The sequence below is a fragment of the Strix uralensis genome, chromosome 7 (assembly GCF_047716275.1).
Source record: "Strix uralensis isolate ZFMK-TIS-50842 chromosome 7, bStrUra1, whole genome shotgun sequence".
NCBI lineage: Eukaryota > Metazoa > Chordata > Aves > Strigiformes > Strigidae > Strix > Strix uralensis.
The window spans coordinates 36,282,696-36,302,731 of NC_133978.1; the positions used below are offsets into that span (position 1 = coordinate 36,282,696).

The window sequence follows — 20,036 nt, forward strand, 5'->3', positions numbered from 1 at the left end:
GGCTGCTAAACAAGCTCAGCAGTTGCCAAGATGGTCAAGGGGGAGAGGCGCTTTTTCAAGTAAACACAATTCAGGCTCTTCGTAGCTTGAACATCCTGAACACTGCCTGCATGCTTTCTGGGGAAGTTGAGAAGAGGTCTAGCAGCCTTTTGTCATGGTTGATGCCAGGGACGGCATGAGCAGGTCAGGTTTCCACCATCTCCCTGGCCTACAGGCAACAGCGATGACAAATTCTGAATGTGTCCTGGCACCTGGAAGGGAAAACAGGTGGTTTAGGCCTCTCAAAGAAGTGGCACATAGGAACAACCTCCCCAGGGATGTGGTAGAGTCAGGGTGCTATTGGACAGGGTGCTAGATAATATCATCTAGGCTCCCTTTCCCAAGAAAGGTGTGACCAGATAATCTTTAAAGGTCCTTTCCAACCTGAACTGTTCTATGATTTTGTGTACTCAGATCCTCACCTAGGAGGACATTAATGTTCCCTCTCTCTTGCCTAAAGTTCGTTGAAACATTCATATCCAACAGGCCATTCTGAACTATTTGATGGGAGGGAAGTGTAAGGAGTACATGTGATCTTCACACTGAGTATGCCAAAATATAAGCATTTTTCATTACTATCTTAGTAGCTTCACTTGAGTGGTGAGCAGGAGAGTGAAAACCCACAGAAGAGGTGTCCTGTAGCTGAAGCATCCCTCCATCCTGGAAACATGCTCTGAAGAATTGTTAACCTGCTTCCCCCGAGGAGGTCCAACTGTGAGCTGGCTACTCCTCAGGGGCTATGTGGGGACAAGCACTGGTGAGAGGGCCTTGTCCGTTAAGAGGAAGAGACCCAACGAGGCATGTGCCACTTCAGTACTGTGATCTGAAGGGAACTCCACCAGCAGCCTGCCTTTGCTTAACAGAAGCAGCGCAGTGGTTGCCACACTGGCAAGATGAGGGTTTCTTGACTGGAGTCTTGCTTCTTCAAGAGAAGCTTTAACAGTTTCTATGAAAAAGGCACTTAAAGCTGCCTTCTTGACTTAATAAGCCCATAGGGCAAAAGTCCAACCCACAGGAAGTCTAAAATTTCTGAGGTTGTGAAATATGATGGTAAAACTGCTAAAATGAATTGGTCACAAATATTTCTCTCCTGGCTTTTCCTAATCTCAACAGTTGAGTGGGAATGTTTCAGTTTTAGGTTCCAGTTCTGTCTGTAAATGGAAAAGCCCTCAGTGCTTTGTGGAACACTTGAGTTGAACTGAACCCAGCTCAGCTTCATTACCTGGCTGCTTCTTGTACTGGAAGGGCAGAGATACATTTACCTTTGTATTGCTTTTAAACTTGAGTTTTGCATCTCCATGCAGCATTTTTGCCTTCCTTACAGCTGCCATGCCTTACTCTACTAAATCACTAGCCCATTATTTTCTTTTTCACTGTAAATCACCTTGAGATACTTTGAGAGACGCTATATAAAACTAAATTGATTTGAAATGCTCTTAAGACAGTCTCCGTATGCCATCATAGTTTATATTTGGACTCAGCTGGGTACTAAAAATGTTACTGAATAGGATGTCTAATGTGTATTGTTATCCCCATTAATATACTTCACAGAATATGAAGAACAGAAACAGCATTAGTTTTCTTATCTGAATTCCTGTTCAGTCTCCTTTCCTCCAGGAAATATACAGAATAAAGGCCATGTTTGCAATTTCTTTCTTTGCTGCAAGAGGTTAGCTGGACACAGCAGTAATCTCCTTACTCCAGTCTAAGGCTAGCAATGGGTATTTTGCTAAATGAAAATATGTCTTTGTTTTTATGAACAATTATAGGATAAGGAAGGGAGGGAATAGTCCCATGAAAGGGAAACGGGCTGATCAGCAGTGCCTGGCCTTCCACTTGTCTACTAGCTAAAATGTGCTCTTCTCTCAAATCAGTTCTTTATGGAGAAGAAAACATCTATGTAATATGGTGAAATTAAATTAAAATGATATATGAGCCCTTCGGCTGGACAAAGCCATGCAGCTGAGTCCAGGCTCCTGCTCACAAACACCCTCTCAGCTCTGTGCATTGTCAAAGAGCAGTTTTCTTTTTGCACACCGTTGCTTTAGTCTTGATGCCAAGGATCTTTGCCTTCGGTTGCTCTCTTCTTGAGATTTCTTTCCCCCTTCCTATTTTCACCACCAAAATATATGCAAACTTCAGCACTTGTGCTTCTGAGTGAGTCATCTTTGCTGATCATTAAAGCCTCCCATCTCCCGTAAGGAAAGTTTCATGTATCACTTTTTAACTATTCTGGCTGAATCCTGGAAGGGCAGGTCATACCATAGCAAGAATTGGATTCAAGTACTGAGACCTCTTCCTCTAACTGTTTAGTTTTACTAAATGCCTTCTAGGGAACATGTTATAATTAGTTTTTGGAATCGCCAAAACAAAAGCTGAATGTCACTGTAAGGGAAGCTCTGAAAGAAAGAAACATTAAGCTCCTGTAAAGCAATCTGCAGAGTTTAATACAAGACAGAGGCTTTGTGTTTTGGAAGGTGAGCTTTCAGAGACTGTTTTCTACATTGTTACTTTTCTCATACAAATTCAGCTTATATCACACATATCCAGCGAGTCATCTCCGTCTCATTGTCTTGCTGATAAAAGGCCAACTCAATATCGTTTTCACTGGCTACAGTGGATGGTCCCTTAAGGCTTGGTCCAAGAGTTATCTCCACAGCTAGTTTTCAGATTTTTCTAAACCCTATGCATTTCATTAACGACCCAATTGAAGTAAGCAATGAATGAACTGCCTGTCTTAATACAGTGTGTTACGTGGATTCAGGATGGGCTAGAATTATTTACTTGTTCAAAGCGTTATTCACTGTGTCCTTTGAGTTCTTATTAGGAGACTTTTCAAGATGCTAAATACTGAAGTAGAAATCCTGGCCTCACTTGAGCCAAGGAGAGTTTTCCCATTTAATTAATTGCCCTGAGACTTTACCTTTTGACTCAGTGGATTTCTCATCTCTCCTTTCTATTGACTTCACTACTCTACAGGCACCATTTTAGCCAGAGATGATGGCATTACTTAGGCCTCTGCTTTGCAGCTAGCATAATCGATACATAATCCAGTCTCCAGAGAAATCAATACATAATTCTTGTTGTTGTTCCAGAGGCAGCACGATCAATATCTCTGCTGATCACTATGTCTTAGTCCAGGAAAGTACCTTCTCAGCGTACTTTCTGCATAAGCTCATCTTTCCAAAGTTCAATTCTGGGAAAATATCTGAGCAGCAGAATGGCAACCTTGTTACTCAAATTAATGCTTTCTAATCAGAATTTATTTTAATATGCATTCTTCTGTCACTGGGGCCAGGCTGTAATATAATGTGGCAGAGGAATCTGAAAAATCACAGTGTTGCCTTGATTAGGAGTCCCTTTGCTGTGGTCTCAGACTAAAAGGCATTTTCTCACGGTTTGCTCAAGTCCTATTTCCTCATCCTTTACCCACTGTTTATATTACAAATGTTAGTTAACTAAACACTTACTGAGGATTTCTGTCTCTTGCAGTGGTGCCAAGCTGCATGAGATCCTATGGAAACAGCATGGAGTCTGCTCTGTTCTGGTGATGCTGTCCCAGAATAGGTCCTTGGGCAGTCCCGTGTCCTGTCCTTTAGACTTGAGGAGGGCTGCATTTGCAATGCATTTGCTCAGACTGGTTGAGGGTTTGGGCTGGAGTCATTAATTACACTGGTTTTATGCTAAGCAGTGCTATTAGATGAAGCTCTGCCTTTCCTTCCTTGTTGTTTTGTAGAGGTTGCACTTTCAAGTTCACATGCTTCTTAACTGTTTGTCATTGTGGTCAGGAAAATCATTGGGATGACTTGGTCAGTGGGCAAAAGCCTTCTGACTTCCCTGTGTTTGCTGGAATTACTCTGACTTGACCCTTTGGAAAATGGAAACTTGCTTCAGCTAATTCATGTCAACCACACATGTAAACCTGGCTCACATCTGTCTGCTGAGGCAGGACAGGCCCCCCAGGCTGCTCTGACTCCTCTCGGAGACTAGCCAGGGCATCTGAAAGGGCTGAGGACACTGTGCAAATAAAAAGCTGTCTGCTCAGGATTATCTGAGAACAGGAAGGATGTACTTGTCTGCCCTTGGCTAATGAATATGCTCATTATAGTTTCCACCTCTCTCTCGTTTTCTGGGGGTCATCTTTTCCCTATCCCCTCTGCATACCCCTCACCACTTATACTTGGTTCATATGGATTATCCAATGGCCAGGGAAATTAATTCTAAGCCTTTAAGGTTCATTCGACTTCCCCAGAAACAGCCTCTTCTGCCTGAAAATTTTGCCCACATGGGAAAAAAGGAATCAGCCTTTTCCAGCTGTCTGAAACACTGGCTTGCAAAACATCCAGAAATCTGCAGGAGATGGCTTTTGTACATTCGCACAGAATGACATTAAAATAGACCTCTGGTGAGTCCAGCCTCTTACACTCCCAACACACATATTGCAGCCTTGGTTGTCCAGACACATGGAGGCATCTGGATAGGAGAGATGAGGTGCCTCTTTCTGCCCACTGACTACAGGGAGCCCAGGGAGACTTTGAGTGTCTCGTTTTTCAGATGGTTAAAGTGCAGTGAAGTGAATTCCATGCTAGGTGTAATGCAGATTGCATTAAATTACATTGCATGGCATATCCACACAGTTTTCTGTGCACGATTTCTCAACAGTACAGGAGCCCTTTGAACACCTGACCTCCACAGCCCTTCTGTCCACCCACTGTGACTTGCAGCAGCTTTCCTGGTTGGTTCAGCTTTGGATTTCTGAAGCTAAAAAGCATAATGGGTCAGCAAATGTCTCTGAGCTCAGGATTCATTGTGCTAAACTTGGAAGCAATAACAGGCAACTGTATGCTTGATCCCAACAAAGAAGAGAATGAAGAAGCACATGATGAAAATGGAAGTTAAACATACCTTATTTCTCATCTGATTCCCTTGTAATAGGAAGTTAAGATTCTGGAAAAATATCTAGAGACTTCAACAGCTGAGTAGCCTCACAAGAATAGGCCAGGCGAATTCAGATGGAATGACTAAGGCTGACACCTTTGCCTGGGAATATGCAACTAGAAGAATCACTAAGCTAATAGTGTTAGAGTGTGTTATTTTAACTTGGAAGCAGCAATCACAGCACTACCATAGGGAATGTTTTAAATTTCATAGAAAACAAATGTATTTCAATTCATTACAGTATCACTAGATTATTGGAAAAATAAGAAAATAAGAAATTTTTTTTTTAAAAAAGTCTTCTGATCATAAATGGATTTAAAAATAATCAGCATGTTGAAGTTGTGGATATGTGACACTTCAAACTATTCATGTTTAGTATTTTTTTTTCCCAGTAATGCAACTACACTTACAAAACTCACTTAACCTGTAAGCCAAGCCTCAGCTTGTATGTTAATTTATTATTTTTTTAATCAAGCCAGACTCTGACCTGAGTCAAAAATCAAGCATATAGCAAGTTTATTATCCTGGCACAGATGCTGTTTGTCCAACAAGCAAAACTGAGGAAGAGCAGAGTATACCACTGCAAACAGTGTGTCATCTCCTACGATAAATGTCTTCCCTCTCAATTCTTTGCAGATGGCTGCTACCATATGATCGTTAATGGATCGTGTGACACAGGCGATTAGGGAATGCCCTGTTTCCAGCAGTGCTACGTAGTGATTTTATTTGCTTTTGTGGGTGTTTCCAGTCTTTCTGTGAGTGGGCCACTGGTTCCTGCCTGATGCTTATTTAATTCACTTCCTAAGGCCTTCCCAAAGTCTCTTTTGGATTTTCATTTCTTCATTAAAGTGTTGCCTCAGGATTTTGACCTGCTAATGGAAAAAGATGAAGGCAAATTCTGCAAAATCCCCACTGCAACTGATAGCACTACAGCCATGGACTTGAACGCAGCCTGCTCAGGCCTTCATGCATGAGCTACCTTCATGCAAAGCAAATAGCTCTTGGGCTTCAGTGCGAGGATTGCTTGCAAGGGAAGGGTTACTCGTGTCTACAGGCTTATGTCTCAGAGGAGTGAATTCAAGCAGGGATTTGTTTGTTTTCCTGCAAGAAAGCCATTCAATAATGTTGAGGTTGTAAATGAGTGTTTATAGATTTAGGGATTTTTTTAATGGAACAAATGACGTTTGGTTTACCAGAGGAAGCCAAGCTACAACTATTGCAACATAAGGTTGCTTGCTAATGTTTAGGCTATCCATCAGTGCAGGAGGACATTAAAAGGTAGAAAGGTTCTGATAAGAGGCTGGACACTGGATGCTATCCAAACCTATTAAGCACACATGATGAGAGAAAAAAACCTTCTGAGAACAGAAGCTTTCAAAATTGTCCTGTCACCTTTGTTAGTGTTCTCTTCCCAAAATGCTTTATTAAACATCTGCTGCTTGTAGTAATGCACTGTAGCAATGGCTCAGTTGGGTTGCTAACAAAAGAGGTTACATGACACTTCCAAGGATTGTGTGAGTGGCCTAACTTTTGGGTAGCTAGAAAATCCTGGTTACTATTAGCCTTCTCTTCTATTCTGTTTCTGAAGCTCCCCTCCTCATCCTGCTGACAGCTACTGGTACTGGTTATTTCATCTGTATTTTCATCCTTTAATCTGTGTGCAAAGCAGAAAAAAGGCAAAACCAAGTAAACCATACTTTTACTTCCTCTGCTTTAAAGCAAGTTTATATGAAACAATTTCAGCTGGCTACTTTATGAGCACCCCTACACCAATAAACCTGTGTGTCTACAGAAAGGAGGAAAAATTTGTTTCTTTGGTAAAGAAACCTCTATAAGCAGGTTTCCAATGAATTATTTTAAAAGTATGGGTGGGGAAGGACCAGGGTTTAAAGATACTGAAAAATATCTTGCCAAGCACTTCTTGTGAGGCCCAATTTCTCACTAATTGAAGTCAAAAGCATATCTTCCGTGGTGACCAGTTTAGGTTCTTAAACTAAGCTGTAGCAAAAACCCCATAGCTGGTTGGGATTGCGGTGAGTGTTTCTATTTATTGAAGAGTATAAAGTTTGCAGCTGATTCACTGGACTTGCAAAGGAAGCTGATGAATCAACTAAATTTTGTCTCATGGGACAATTTGTTATTTAAAAATTACTTTCTATGGGGCTTTGAGTGTTTAAGATTTCCTCTGGTCACCTATAGGAGCCAGGAAGAAATTTCTCCTTCTTGATCTAGGCAATCTTTTCTTTTCCTTTGTTGCTCTGAAACTCATGTTGTGGTTACACCCCCAAATTTCTCTGAATCAACTAATTTAACATTCCAAGGAAACCACACTTTGGATTGAAGAGCTTTATGTAGGAAACATTTTGACTCACACTATTTGCATGGCAGTTGCTTGTTTGCCACTATCAGCAACAGAAATGTGGTTTCTAGAAAGGAGCAGCTACAAAAAGATCCTCTGAGAACAGGAAAAACAAGATATAGCTAGATAGCAGACCCTGTTGCTGATTAACAGGCGAGCCATGAAAAATGCTTCATATACTTTCTATGTACTTGTCAAAAAGTAAACCTCGGTGGTTGCTAAGTTGCTCCAAGGAAGGGCATAGTTCAAGACTACAACTTGTACCCCAGCACCAAAGAGGAAGGATGCTGGAAACCCAAAGAAGAAACTTGTCCTTTCCCTACCAGTGAGCTTGCTGAGGGCCAAGAGGCAGCCCAGCGAGTCTGAAGCAAGCAAGTTGGCCTGAAGCTACATCAGATCTACTGCAGTAAATGAGTTCGTGAACTGAGGTGGTTAGCATTGCCTTATGTGTTGGATTAATACAACCCCTCCAGGCAGAAGAACATGTTCAGCTGTTTGCTGAGGGCTCTATTGTCTTCAGTCATTGTATTTTTCTGTGTGTCAACAAGTTTTGATAGTTTAGTAGAATATGAGAGAAAACAGATTCATCATGACTCCAGATCAGCTTGCAGCTACAAAACAAACCCCACAGTTGATAGGCACTGCTGATTTGCTTCATTTAGCTACCAGCAAGTGATCCTGCCCTCAGTACTGAAAACACCATTTGATCAAAGAACAGGATTGGGTTCAATTTTTTTCTCTGTCATTGACCCGCTCTGTAATCCTGGGTGAGGTATTTCATGTCTTTGCCCCCCATTCCCACTCCCATGGCTAGTGAGATTGGTTTGCTTTGGAAGCTTTAGCTCTCATGACATGTGTATGTAGTGCCTGGCATTACGGGCCCCCGTTCTCAGGTATAATGTCTACACACTGTCGTAATAGATAAATTGCTGCTAATAACACAGCTGCTCTTCATGCTCCCCATCCACTTCACTGTCAATTCCTACATCTGTCATCTCAAAGCAAATACCCTGGAATTATGAAGCCTTGTGCTTTACTGGTTTGCCTCATACAGACCCAGATGACTTTGTGGTAGGAAAAAAAAATAAAAAGAAAATGCAGAAGTTGAATACTTAAAGTGTTGCAGCTGCTCCTGTTGTAGAATTGGCTGTTTACTACACATACAGCTAAAACCGAACAGACAAGATCAGACACAGGGCAAGAAAAAAGAATGTTCCAACATTTTTGTTCATAACACCAAAAACCATCAGGAGACTGCATGTGCTGTGACAGTTCTGGGGACCTTTCCCTCCCTCACCAGGTTGAAACACGTGCCTAACCCAGACTTCCCAAAATCACAACCAAGACAATCTATCTTCTCCTCCATTGCTTTCTTCTGCATTTCTCAGTTGAACTGAAAGATCTTAAAGGTCTTTTTCAACCTAAATGATTCTCACTGTCAGCCCCTTCACTCTTCTCCTCTGTCGGTCACCAGCTGCATGGTCAGTACTTCCCAGGCTGTAGCTCAGCCTGAATCTCATCTGACATTGGCCTGCCCCTGCCCAAAGCGGAGAGGTGGGGGGACATCAGAGTCAACCAGTGTGGCTCCAGAAATCTCCCTGCAGTGGGGCAAGCAGAGCCCAGGCTGTGGCCAGAGGGCAACAGTGCAGACCCCAGTACCAGAGACCCAGAGATACCACGGGCCAGTTTGTGGGGTGAATCTCTAACCACAAGTAGCAGATCAGCCTTAGAGGCACAAAGAGGCACAATTTCATGCCCTCTGTTTTGCCTTCCATTACCTTTCCCCTTTGAAAACATGCATTACCTGAACACATAAACTTGTCTTTCCCTGATTTTGTGCCTACCAGCATGACTTGCATATATCTACCTAGTCTCCCTTTTTCTAGTAACTGCTGTCATTGCAGTCCTCCTTATGATTCCTTGTGAGTGTTTGCCTCAAAGGACTGAGGACAGTGACCCCTGATAGTCATATCATTGCTACCTCTCCTGGTTACTACTTCCCCTGCTAGCTGAGCCTTCCTCAAACATCTGGAGAATGATGTGACTCTGCAAAAGCAACAGCAGACCTCCCATCCTTGACGCAAAGCATCGCTCTCCACTGCTGGTCTTGGGACACGGCTGTGTGAGTGCAAATCTAATGCAGCAACATAACAGCTGGATGAAGCCAGTATTTCCAGGTTTTCGTGTATGAACCCTTCTCATCCCATCATGCACCATCTCACACCAAAGTTCACTTTAGCCTGTTTCTTTCATAGTTTTGACGTCTCTGCTAGTAGCAAGTCTGTGTGGAGATCTGCAAATAGATTATGTGTGGAAAATTGCAGTCAACAATCTGAAAATACACATACCATTAAGACAGAAGTGCTTGGAACCGGAGACAGCTCAAGAAAAGTTATGGCTTGAACTTTTGTCCATTGACTGTAACATTTTTAATTGTTTTAAGCTAGTTTGTTGTGGAATGTTTTCATAACCTGAGACATAACATATGCTGCACATTATTTATTTTATGCAAGCAACTTTTAAAATAACTCATTGTGTTTCAGTATCGTGGCTGCATGTCTGAAACTTGCCAGGAAAGCAGTTGTGTTTATGAAAAAAGTTTGCATGAAGTCTATTCAATCTAAAGAGTGTGGTATCTTTCTGATTCATATAATTTTTGTACTGATGAACAGTCGTGCTTTAAGATACCATGATGATTCACATCCACTGGCAAGAATTGGTATAAAATGAAAGCCTGTATTTCTAGGTTTCTGTTCCTTATGCACTAATTTCAAACTACAGATGGACTGATTTGAGAAATCTGAGCATCTCTAGCTTTCATTTATCTCAGTGAGACTTCTTTGATTTCAGTCACAGATGATGATCAACTCTTCTTCCAAACACAACTCTTAACCTCCCTGTTCGCTGTTCTGTAAAATACTGTGAGATTGCCACCTAGATCATGTAATGAAGCTTTAATATTTCAAGGTTCTTAGATGAAAGGCACTGTGTAAGGACGAAGAATGTTGTAAGTACCATGGAAAATGTATAGAGATGATTTTATGAGAAAGCTTATTTGTTTGCTGTCCTGTTCAGTGAAGGTCAACAAATACTGTGTCTTGAACAGCTGAGTGAAGTAGCCTGTAGCAAAACTAACAGAGCTGTCAAAAAAGAAGAGTTTACATTTCAAAGTATAGTGATGCAACATGACATTCAAAATAACAGATAATAGGGAGTTGCATAGCCTGAAAGCTTTCATTTGATCTGAATCAGATTTTGCTTCTTTTCAGCACTTCAGTGAGGTACCAGGTGCTGGGACATGGGCAGCAGCAGATGCAGCATGGGCACGGCTGCCTGGCGGGGGTCTCCTGGCATTTGGGCTGCCAGGGCAACTGTGGTAGTGCAGGAAAGACCAGGTTGCATTCAGCTTGCGATGCTCTTAGCTCCCACCAAGAACCTGGTATTTATGGGTGATATTGCATCCAGCTTCAAACCTAGTTACCGTGCTGTTTATCAGTGGTTGTATCCTAGTGAACAGGAGAGGAAGGGGGAGAAGCCACAATCAACCTCTCAGCAAAATATGAAAAGTATCTTGCAGGCCCAGAGACTTAGTTGGGAAGGAACAGTGATCTCTAAATTTTGGTGGACGCAAACACAACTAACCTTGAACAAGCATGTGACATCTCAGCTGTTTTCATGCCATTTACTGAAATGGAAGAGGAGCTGGGAAGATCTCTTTCGTCTTTTAAACTAGAAAACAAAATTCAGCAGTGGAGACTTTTTTCTCAGAGTGTGTTAATGGCACTCAGAAATAACTGAATATCCATTTCTTGTTTCTCAGATAATCACTAATCCAATTCCTAGTTACATTCTTTTCTTAAAAATTAAAGAAGAGGGCATCATAAAACTGGGATGTTGCTTTGCCAGCAAAATAATTTATACAAAGGTTTTCAGTTTCTAGCCATTAATGAGAAGATACAGGAGATAGAAGATTTTGATTAAAAACTGGTGAAAGTAGTTTGGACTTCTGGATTTTATTAAACTGCTTGGTCAAAAAAGATATGATGAGAGAATTTTTGTTGTTGGATCAATTTAAGCACTTTTTGCACTACCAGAGTCTTGGGCCATGAATCTGGTTTCAGTTCCATCGGCTTTACCCTAGTGTTACTTTGTTGACTTGACTGCCATCATTTCTGATTTACATTATCGTAAGTGAGATAAAGAATCACTTTCTTTGCCTTCAGGAAACAGAATAGCCATTAGGGGAAATATAGGACTGTACTTGTTAAAAGTGCTCAGCATTTTGTTTTGAATACAAGAAAACATAACAGGTTTCTGCAGGTGTTTCTGAAGAGTTAGCATAATATTCTTTGTCACACGCTCAGATGCAGTGGTCTTAATCATGGTGTATATGTCTCTCCTAGCTGCCGCAGGACATTTAATATGTTGGAAAAGGTGTCTCTGTTCCCCTGTAAAAGCCAAGTTTGCTTTTACAGCCATTACCCATAATGCAGAGGGAGAACGGTGTTAATAACCATTTCATCGGGGCTGCAGAAATTTTTTGCACCTCTCCAGGGAAGAAGCAACTTTTTCTTCTGTAAGTGGCCAAAGTGTTACCTTTGGAAGCTTTCGCTCTTGGGATCCAAATGCTTTCTTGCACTCATAACCTGTGCTACCTAATTGTTCTCCAGGGGAGCAAAAGTAGGTTGGTGGGTTGGGTTTTGGCTTGTAATTGTTTCTGGCTTTCTTTGAACATTTGAAGGCTGTAGGTGTGCACAGTACTCAAACAGAGAAAGTGGCAGTCATGGTTATTTAATGGGAGCGGTGGGAACTATGAAGTCTCAAGGAAAATCTCAGGAAGGATCATACAGAGACTCCCTAGAACTGTGTGCAGAGTTGGAAAGGGTTGGATATGTTCCTCCCATACATGTGGTGCAGCTGCTCTGCCCTGAACACTATGAAGGGCTGCATAATGACATAAAATGTTTTGCTGGGCCTACAAAACCTTTGGAAATCATCAGCCTGTGGAAAAAAATTGGGGTTTGTTACAGAAAATGAAGTCAGCTAGTAAAGTGTTTGCACTACACTGCAAGGCTTTAGTCCATGTACAGGATGTCAGCCTGTTTATGTCTTTACCTACCTTGATATTGTTAGCTTGCTCTCGATCTGTTCAAAGGAAGTAAAGGTTCAAAGGTCAGCAATGAGTGGTTTTAAAAAACAAGTGGTGACTGTATCTCCCACAAACCTGGAGAGAGGAATCACAGTTTGTGTCATTTTTAAATACTTCCCACATTTTCTTACAGTTTCTTTTGCTCATTCTTCTCCCCTTTCCCTCTAAGAATTTCATTTCTTCTTTATGAAGAAGAGTTAGCTGATACTTACAATTTTTTTTTAAATGTACTTTGATCTCGGACATAATTTGATGGAATTATTACTATAATAATGCATCATGGGCATGATCTTCAACACGAACCTCAAGGCAGGTTACCTCCCATTGGGAAATGAATTCCCAATGGGAAATGAAGTTGCCTGATGAGAGTAAGAATCAGGTCACTTGGTCTAAATGACTAATTATGGGGTTTAGTACTAAGCTTTTGGATCCCAATGGCCTATAAATATAGAACAAGTTCTAGATTGAATTAATAGTACCTTCAATTAGAGGCCCTAGTATCAATTTTACTTAAGTGTAACTCCATTCATGTCAGAAAACACTCCTGATTCACAGCTGCACAAAGACTATGGAGTCCAGTGGTGTTTCTGTACCCTATAAATCAGAGAGATAGATGTTCAAGATAGCCAGGTCTCCGAGAGGTGGACTTGGGCAGCCACGTACAAGCTTTGGGCTGCTGATGAGCTTGTGTACACACCCCATTGAGTATGCAAACTATAAAGTACATGTATTAATTCATAGGGCTCCTAGCCAAAATCAGCTGAAATACTGCTAATCATTAGGCTTTGGTACCTATCTGAATATTCCTTTAAAAGCCTTTTTTTTCCTTTTTTCTCCCAACAGCTGTAGGACTGGACAACAGGACTTTTGAGCTTTTTCCTAGTTCTTTCACTGCTTCACTCTTGCCTCTACTTACTCTCATGAGCTAAAGCTGGGACTTAGATTTAGTCATGGGCATCTACAGTTAGGAATTTCTGTAAGTTCTCTGATTTACTGAGACTTGTTCTATAGTTCTCAGCTCCTGTCAACCTCAGTGGCCAATCAAGCTGAGAAAATCTGGCTTTGTCTTAGTCTCTTCATCTTTTAATGTGGGGGCTCATCTACTTCTTAAGAAACTGTGAGACTTCTTAATTATTAGCAATACAGTCTGTCTGCAATTAAAAGTGGGTGTTCCCTACATATCTTTTGCTGGGGAAGTGGAGTAATGTATGGAGGAAATGAGGAAATATTTCAGTGAGGTCAAAGATATCCAGCATGTTCTGCAGATTATCTGTCAAGGTTGAATAGTGAGACTGCATCACGCAGCATGCACAGACAGTTCTGTAAACCATGTTCCTATTTAAAAACATTCAAGTGGAACAAACTTACTTTTTCATGTCACAACCAGGTTCATATTCACATTTCAGCAGTGGGAAGGAAAAGATAAAAGACTTAATTCAGCTTTCACCATGCTGGAGATTTTCTCCAGCTCCACCTCTGCCCCTTCCTCTGTCCTCATTCCCAGTGTTTTTGAACTCTGCCTGCAATGCATTTCAGTGCTTGCCAAGATATCCCCAACTAAGGGTGAGTTAATGAGAACATCTGGCCAGGAATGAGTGATGATGCTCTGTGACCCACCCACTCAGCACATCTGGTGGTCATGGTCATGGATGGGGAACCTTACTGAGTGTTAAGGCTTCTGCAAGGAAAGAGGATTTTGTCATCTATGCCTGGATTTATTGAAAATACCCAAATCCAATTGGTTATATAAAGGGGCTTTCATGTCAATGGGAGAAATGTCTGTAAATAGGTGCACACACACATGCATATACACTTTTTTATATAATTACAGTATACTGTCAATGAGTAAGAATGTGGACTGCCTAAAAACTCTTTATAGATAATTAGTCCCAAAGGTCCTAAACTGGTTAACCATCAAGGCATACTGCAAAAGACCTCTCTTTGGTAAGGGCTTTTTGAAGGGGATGAATGTACATTCTCTCTAAAGGGAGGAGAGGATGAAAAGAGTTTATGTGCTTGGTTGGCAGAGTTCCTTTTTGAAATGATTATTTTAAAACTGCTGGATTATTTTTGTCCTTTTAATGATGAATTAAGGTGTCCAGACACTTCTGTGAGCATCTTTTATAATATTTATATATAAATCAATAAATACCAATGCTCTGCTCTTGTTTTCCTTTACTGGTGAAAAAAAAAAATTTAAAAAAAGATGGATTTTTCAGACAGCACAATGAATCATCAATGAAGTGAAAACACTGGGCAAATTCTCTTTTGTTTAAGAGAATGGCCTGTACACAGTTCAGGCCAGCACATTTTTCATGGGATGCAAGGGAGCAGTTCAAAGAATTGGCAAGGAGTGGGTCCTGCATATTCATGAGGCTGGGCAAGGAGGTGGAGGTACAGGAGAAGGCAGAAAAGCAGTGTGAGGATAGAGCGGAATGTGGAGTGAGTTACCACGGTATCCTATTTTACTGCTGTTTGACGTAAAGCTCCTTTGCTTTTACACAACCGCTGGAATTGAATGGAAGCAGCTCAGGGCATAAATAATGAATGTGTCTTTTACACATTAAGAGAGGAGAATCTGCACCTCATCACAGAGATAATATGCCCCTCTCTTCTCTCCGCAGTCTCCAGCCTGCGTTCCCGAAGTCAGTCAAGATCTTATCCAACAGACAGAGGAGAAACTCGAAAACAGCCCCTGCAAAGAGCTATTCTCTCACTGTACAAAGTAAGTATAACTCGATACCCAAAGATCTCAGGGCTGCAGTCAGCAGCTTGTAAGGAATGTGTCAGGTAAAGAGACATTTCAGTTTGAACCTGAAGCATGTATCTTCGGTTTATGTTCATAATCCTAGAGGCATAGCTGACAAGCGGTGAAGTCATTTCATCTGAACAAAGTATAAAAAATATTTCCATGCCATTATATACACTACACACAGGCACTTAGTGTTTCAGGTATTTGACAGAGTGTTCTAGCCAAGTAAACCAGCCATGGATTTCATGCTGTGTGAAAAGAGCTACAATGATAATGTATCCAAAGAAAACATCTCTGTTTCAAAGTGAATAAAAATTAAGTGGCTATACAGTCCATTTAGACAGAGGAATGTGCAAACTTGTTCCGCATGGCTTTTCCAGAAAATCTTCACCAGGAGAATGGGGCTTTTTTAATTCTTTCTGTCTGTCTGTGGTGTTCAAACGAACGTGTGTTATTTCATCCTTTGTCTGGGACAAGGCTTATCAGTTTTTGTAGCTGTGGGGCGATTTGTACTATGATGCGCTAAAGCTCCAGGTATGCAATCTGCATTTGCAAACACTGACCCGAGTACATTCACGCCAGTAGATCATAAACCAATAAAAATATGAAAAGGAGGGATCATCACAAGCTGGCCCATGTGGTTTCTGGCTGAGCACAGTTTGTTTTCCCTGGATGATGTAATGGGGATTTGTAAAATTTGCTCCGCTGTCATTCATTGTTTTGACTCATTTCATTGACCTTTTCTGTTTTCAGTTATTCTTTGCGTTGGTAGGAGATGCGGGTTATTTCTGGCCTTCTCTTATAACATAACCAGTTTCCTTGCATTGGCCTGGTGTCATGTAGAGATGCTCGTATAACTCGCACCAGTTGTGTGTGCCAGTCCCAATGACAAAGGCAGAGCTGTGCTCGACACAAACCCCCCTGATGCCTGTTTCCAGTTCTCAAATCGGTTTGAAAGCTGACAGTTCCCTCTAAAATGCACTTTGTTGTTGCCAAAGAGGGGAACTAAAAAGCAAACAACTGCTGAAAGGCAGCTATTGTTCTTTAAAATACGTGCAGCTTTTAATTAACTGAATGGAATAGGCTAGTGTTGGACACCACTTAATTCAGGCTCATACTCACCGACAGCCATTCCTTCATCTCAACTGAAACAGATAAATGAGCCAGGTTTGAGACCTTGTTAATAAATATGCTGATCATTTCACATGGACTGAAATGGGGTCAAAAGGAAGTTTTAAAAACTTGCTGTTGGTATTTACTAAATGTACTGAATAATGTTAATTTTGGAAGAGTTCACAGTCAGACCAAGAAAGGGAGGCATACATACAAATGCAAAGCTTGCTATCCTGTAGGAGCAGGAACGGGGATGAGTTTCAGACATGTCTTCATAGATAAAATCAATCTGTGGGAGAAATGCATGTATAACTCTAACTTCTGCTTTGACATTTAATATTTTGACTGTCTGCTCCTGCCACCCTCCAATTTCCCCTATAATTTTGACTTTGAATTTGGGCATTTGTTGAAGCTCATTAAGACTTACTTTTTATTTTATTTTATTTTGTAAGCTTGAATCCAGTTAGGGGAAACAGTATGATCTGTGTCCAGTCAAAGCTAATGAAGACAACAACAAATTGACTTCTGAATATGTGCAACTACCGGCTTGTTCCAAATACATGGTGCAAAAATTACAAAAAAAAATTCAAACAACTGAGAAATTCAAAAAACTTGTGAATGGTAGCTCGTGAACAGGGAGGAACTAAACTGAGGAGACACGTTATTCATGGTGGTTGTTTGCTCAGGTCTAGAGCTGCCCCAGGGTGAGACATAGATTATCCATTCCCAAACCAGAGTAATCCTTCAGAGAGGATTTCCTCCTCCAGCAAAATCTGGAAATGTGTCTGTATGCCCTTAGATAAAGACACAAAACTGTCTGTATACACCAAGACAGAAATACTAATTTCTTGTGGGTATTTTTCACCCAAAACCAAGTTTTGTCCCCACCAATGTTGCCAGCAGAGGTGGATGCAGTAGCCCCAGTAAGCAAAGCGGGAACCAGCAGGTCAACAACCCCCTGTTAAACAATGTGACCACCTTCATCTCAGGCAGCTCTCTCAGCTCAGCCCATCTTTTCTTGCCTGTCACAAGCAACATACTTATTTCTCACATTTGCAGACTGGCCTTTTTATTCCTTTATCCCTTTGATTATTAAAAAACTTTGCATCCACTGCGTGAGCCCCAAAATTCTTCTCCTGATCCAGAAACAAATCAGACTTTCTTTCCCCTGTTTTACTGTATAAAGCACATAGCTGTTAGGAGAAGCCCTCTGACTTTAATCACAGTTACTACTTCTTCTGTATAGCAGAACTTGAAATTGATTTTTTTTGCTCAAAATAAAACCTCTCGTGGTCCCTCTTAGACAGAAATGGACTTCAGACAGAAATTTTCAATCCAGATGTAAACATCCCCCAAAGTTTAGGAGCTCAGTTCTGAGGGTGTTGTGTTAATTTACTAACAGAAACAAAGACATTTGCTGTCTAGTGACTAACAGCCTTTGTAAAAGTCCATTGAAACCAGTTGGAGACGCCCTGTTAATTTTCAGCAAGCATAATCAGTACATATTACTATTCAGCTTGTATAAGGTCTCCTGTTATGAAATACATCAGACATATCACTCTGTTCTTCAACTGAAACTCTGAGTAGAATAAAGTACAAAATGAAGTAGAAGTAAAATTATCCTACCATACAAGAAGTCTGGATTTTCTCCTCTTGTTTTGTTTCTCTTTTGCTCCAAGTTCAGGATTATAAAATACTTATATATCCTTTTCATCTGAGATAGATCTGTCCTTGACCACCTCAGTGGGGAACCATTCCAAGAGTACCTAAACAGCATGTACTTCGACAGGTTTCTCCAGTGGAAGTGGTTGGAAAGGTAAGTGTCACTTTTTTTTTTTTTAGTTAAAAATTAATACAAAAGGTTTATTTTCACTATCCATGCAAAGTCTGTAGAATACGTTCAAAATCTGACAGCTGAGATAGTATGTTTGCTCCCTTTGCCTTCAAGATAAAGACAGTTTGGCCTTTCTTCAGTGTTACCAATGCCTCATCCCAATGTTTGCCATTTATGGCCCTCTCTGTGCAGCAGTTCTCCCCCTCTTTTCACTGTTCTCCTTCAGGAAGGTCCATCAAGACTCATTCCCCGTTTCCCTGAGCTGTACTCCAGGGAAGCTCTCCCAGCGAGTTCCAGGAAGGCTTTCCCAAGTTTAGCATTTATTTTTAAGTGTTCATTGTTAGAACGCTCAAGAAGAAGTAAAGGCTTTAGCCACAGGAAGATGCCATATAGAAAAGTCATGGTTATGTTGGCATTAGACTCAATTTAACCACGAGCTAAGTCTCCAGCTGTGACCATCCAATGAGCAAAATTGCTGTTTGGGATATCGACAGTGCTCCTTCATCCTTCATGACTGTGCTTACACCCATAAATACTCCTCAGCCACTCCCTTCTCTCCATAAGGTGACACACTCCAGCAACCAGCTTGGGCACCTCTTTTGCACAGTATGGTTGTGCACAGCAAGTGAATAGGAAAACACCTACAGACTATAAAAATTAGGAATCCAAATCTCCTGTGATCTGAGAAATGTCTGTGGCCGATTGCACTGTAGGCCCTGTCACCACGAGCTGCTCATGGCACAGCTTGAAGGACACATTGCACTTTTTTATAACCTACCCTTGTACATCTGTAATGCTAAATGTAAGACACACATCCAGTCTCTGGCTTTTGCATTTGCAAACACCATGCCCAAGCAAGACTGAAACAGATGCTGCTTGCTAGGCAAGTAAAGAATAAAACAGAAATCCACCCCAAAACACCAGGGAGACAGTTTTGGCATCTAAAGCTCAAGTGTTCGGCCATTTAATGGTATTGGGTACATTAGGCACATTAGGTATAATTAAAGTACATTCAGCAACTTCAGTTGTCTTTCTGTTTAGCTGCACTCTGAATATGGTGACTTTTTGTCTGGACTAGCTGTCACTATTATTAAATCACTGTAAACATACAAAAATATGGCATATAGGTCCTCACACCATGTTTACTGGCTAGACATTTCTGAGCACATTTAATAACCAGGCAGCCTTAGTGGGTACTAATTTGCAAGGAAAGAAGCCTTTGCCTTCTCCTTGTTGGTGAGGGCTGTAGCAGATGTACGCTGCTGGGTAACAGTGACCTTGAGTTGAGAGAAGCCCCAGTTTCCACAAATGTAATTAATTACATCAGATGAGTTAGTGCCAGATCCATGAGTGGTGTGTATCAGCATGATGCCTCGGATTTCAAAGTTGCTGTGCCAGTTCTCTCCCCGGAAAGCTACAAAGTGGCTGCACAAGAGGGAAGGGAAGCGGTGGGTAGAGGGGAGAGCCATTTCATGCCAAGACAAGCTCCACATGCCATCTTTACTGAATCCAGCATTTACTCTGCCATTTCAATTAAAAAAACATCAGATGATTCATCTCTAGCCAGGCTATTGCCTATCTATTTTCACATTTGGGATAAGGAATTTTCTGAAATGCTTTGAGGATTTTCTTTTTCCCATTCCCCCAACAAATGTGGCAAGCTATTGGATATTCCCGTCTTAAGGAGCTGGGAGAACTGTTTTTAGGATTAGCAAAGAGATGTTAGTAGCACAGAGTGATCAACAGCTCCTTCTGACAGCCTGCTGGCTCCAGCAGAGGAGTCATACTGTCCATTTATTCCCGGGAGATTGCTGAGCATGTAGTTATCACTGCTAACTGTTGCTTTTAACCC

General features: G+C 41.3%; 1 protein-coding gene across 4 annotated transcripts in view; it reads left to right on the forward strand.

Moving 5' to 3' along the window:
* GRK5 (G protein-coupled receptor kinase 5) overlaps nt 1–20,036 on the forward strand; it is a 167,570-nt gene that overhangs the window by 116,546 nt on the left and 30,988 nt on the right. For 2 of the 4 annotated variants that reach the window (XM_074875401.1, XM_074875403.1), the window contains exons 5-6: nt 15,110–15,210; nt 18,074–18,166. In XM_074875401.1, the coding sequence (XP_074731502.1) occupies nt 15,110–15,210; nt 18,074–18,166 (194 nt within the window). Of the gene's footprint in view, nt 1–11,848; nt 11,913–15,109; nt 15,211–18,069; nt 18,167–20,036 lie in introns of those variants that run through there. The other 2 variants (XM_074875404.1, XM_074875405.1) reach the window with 2 other exon arrangements.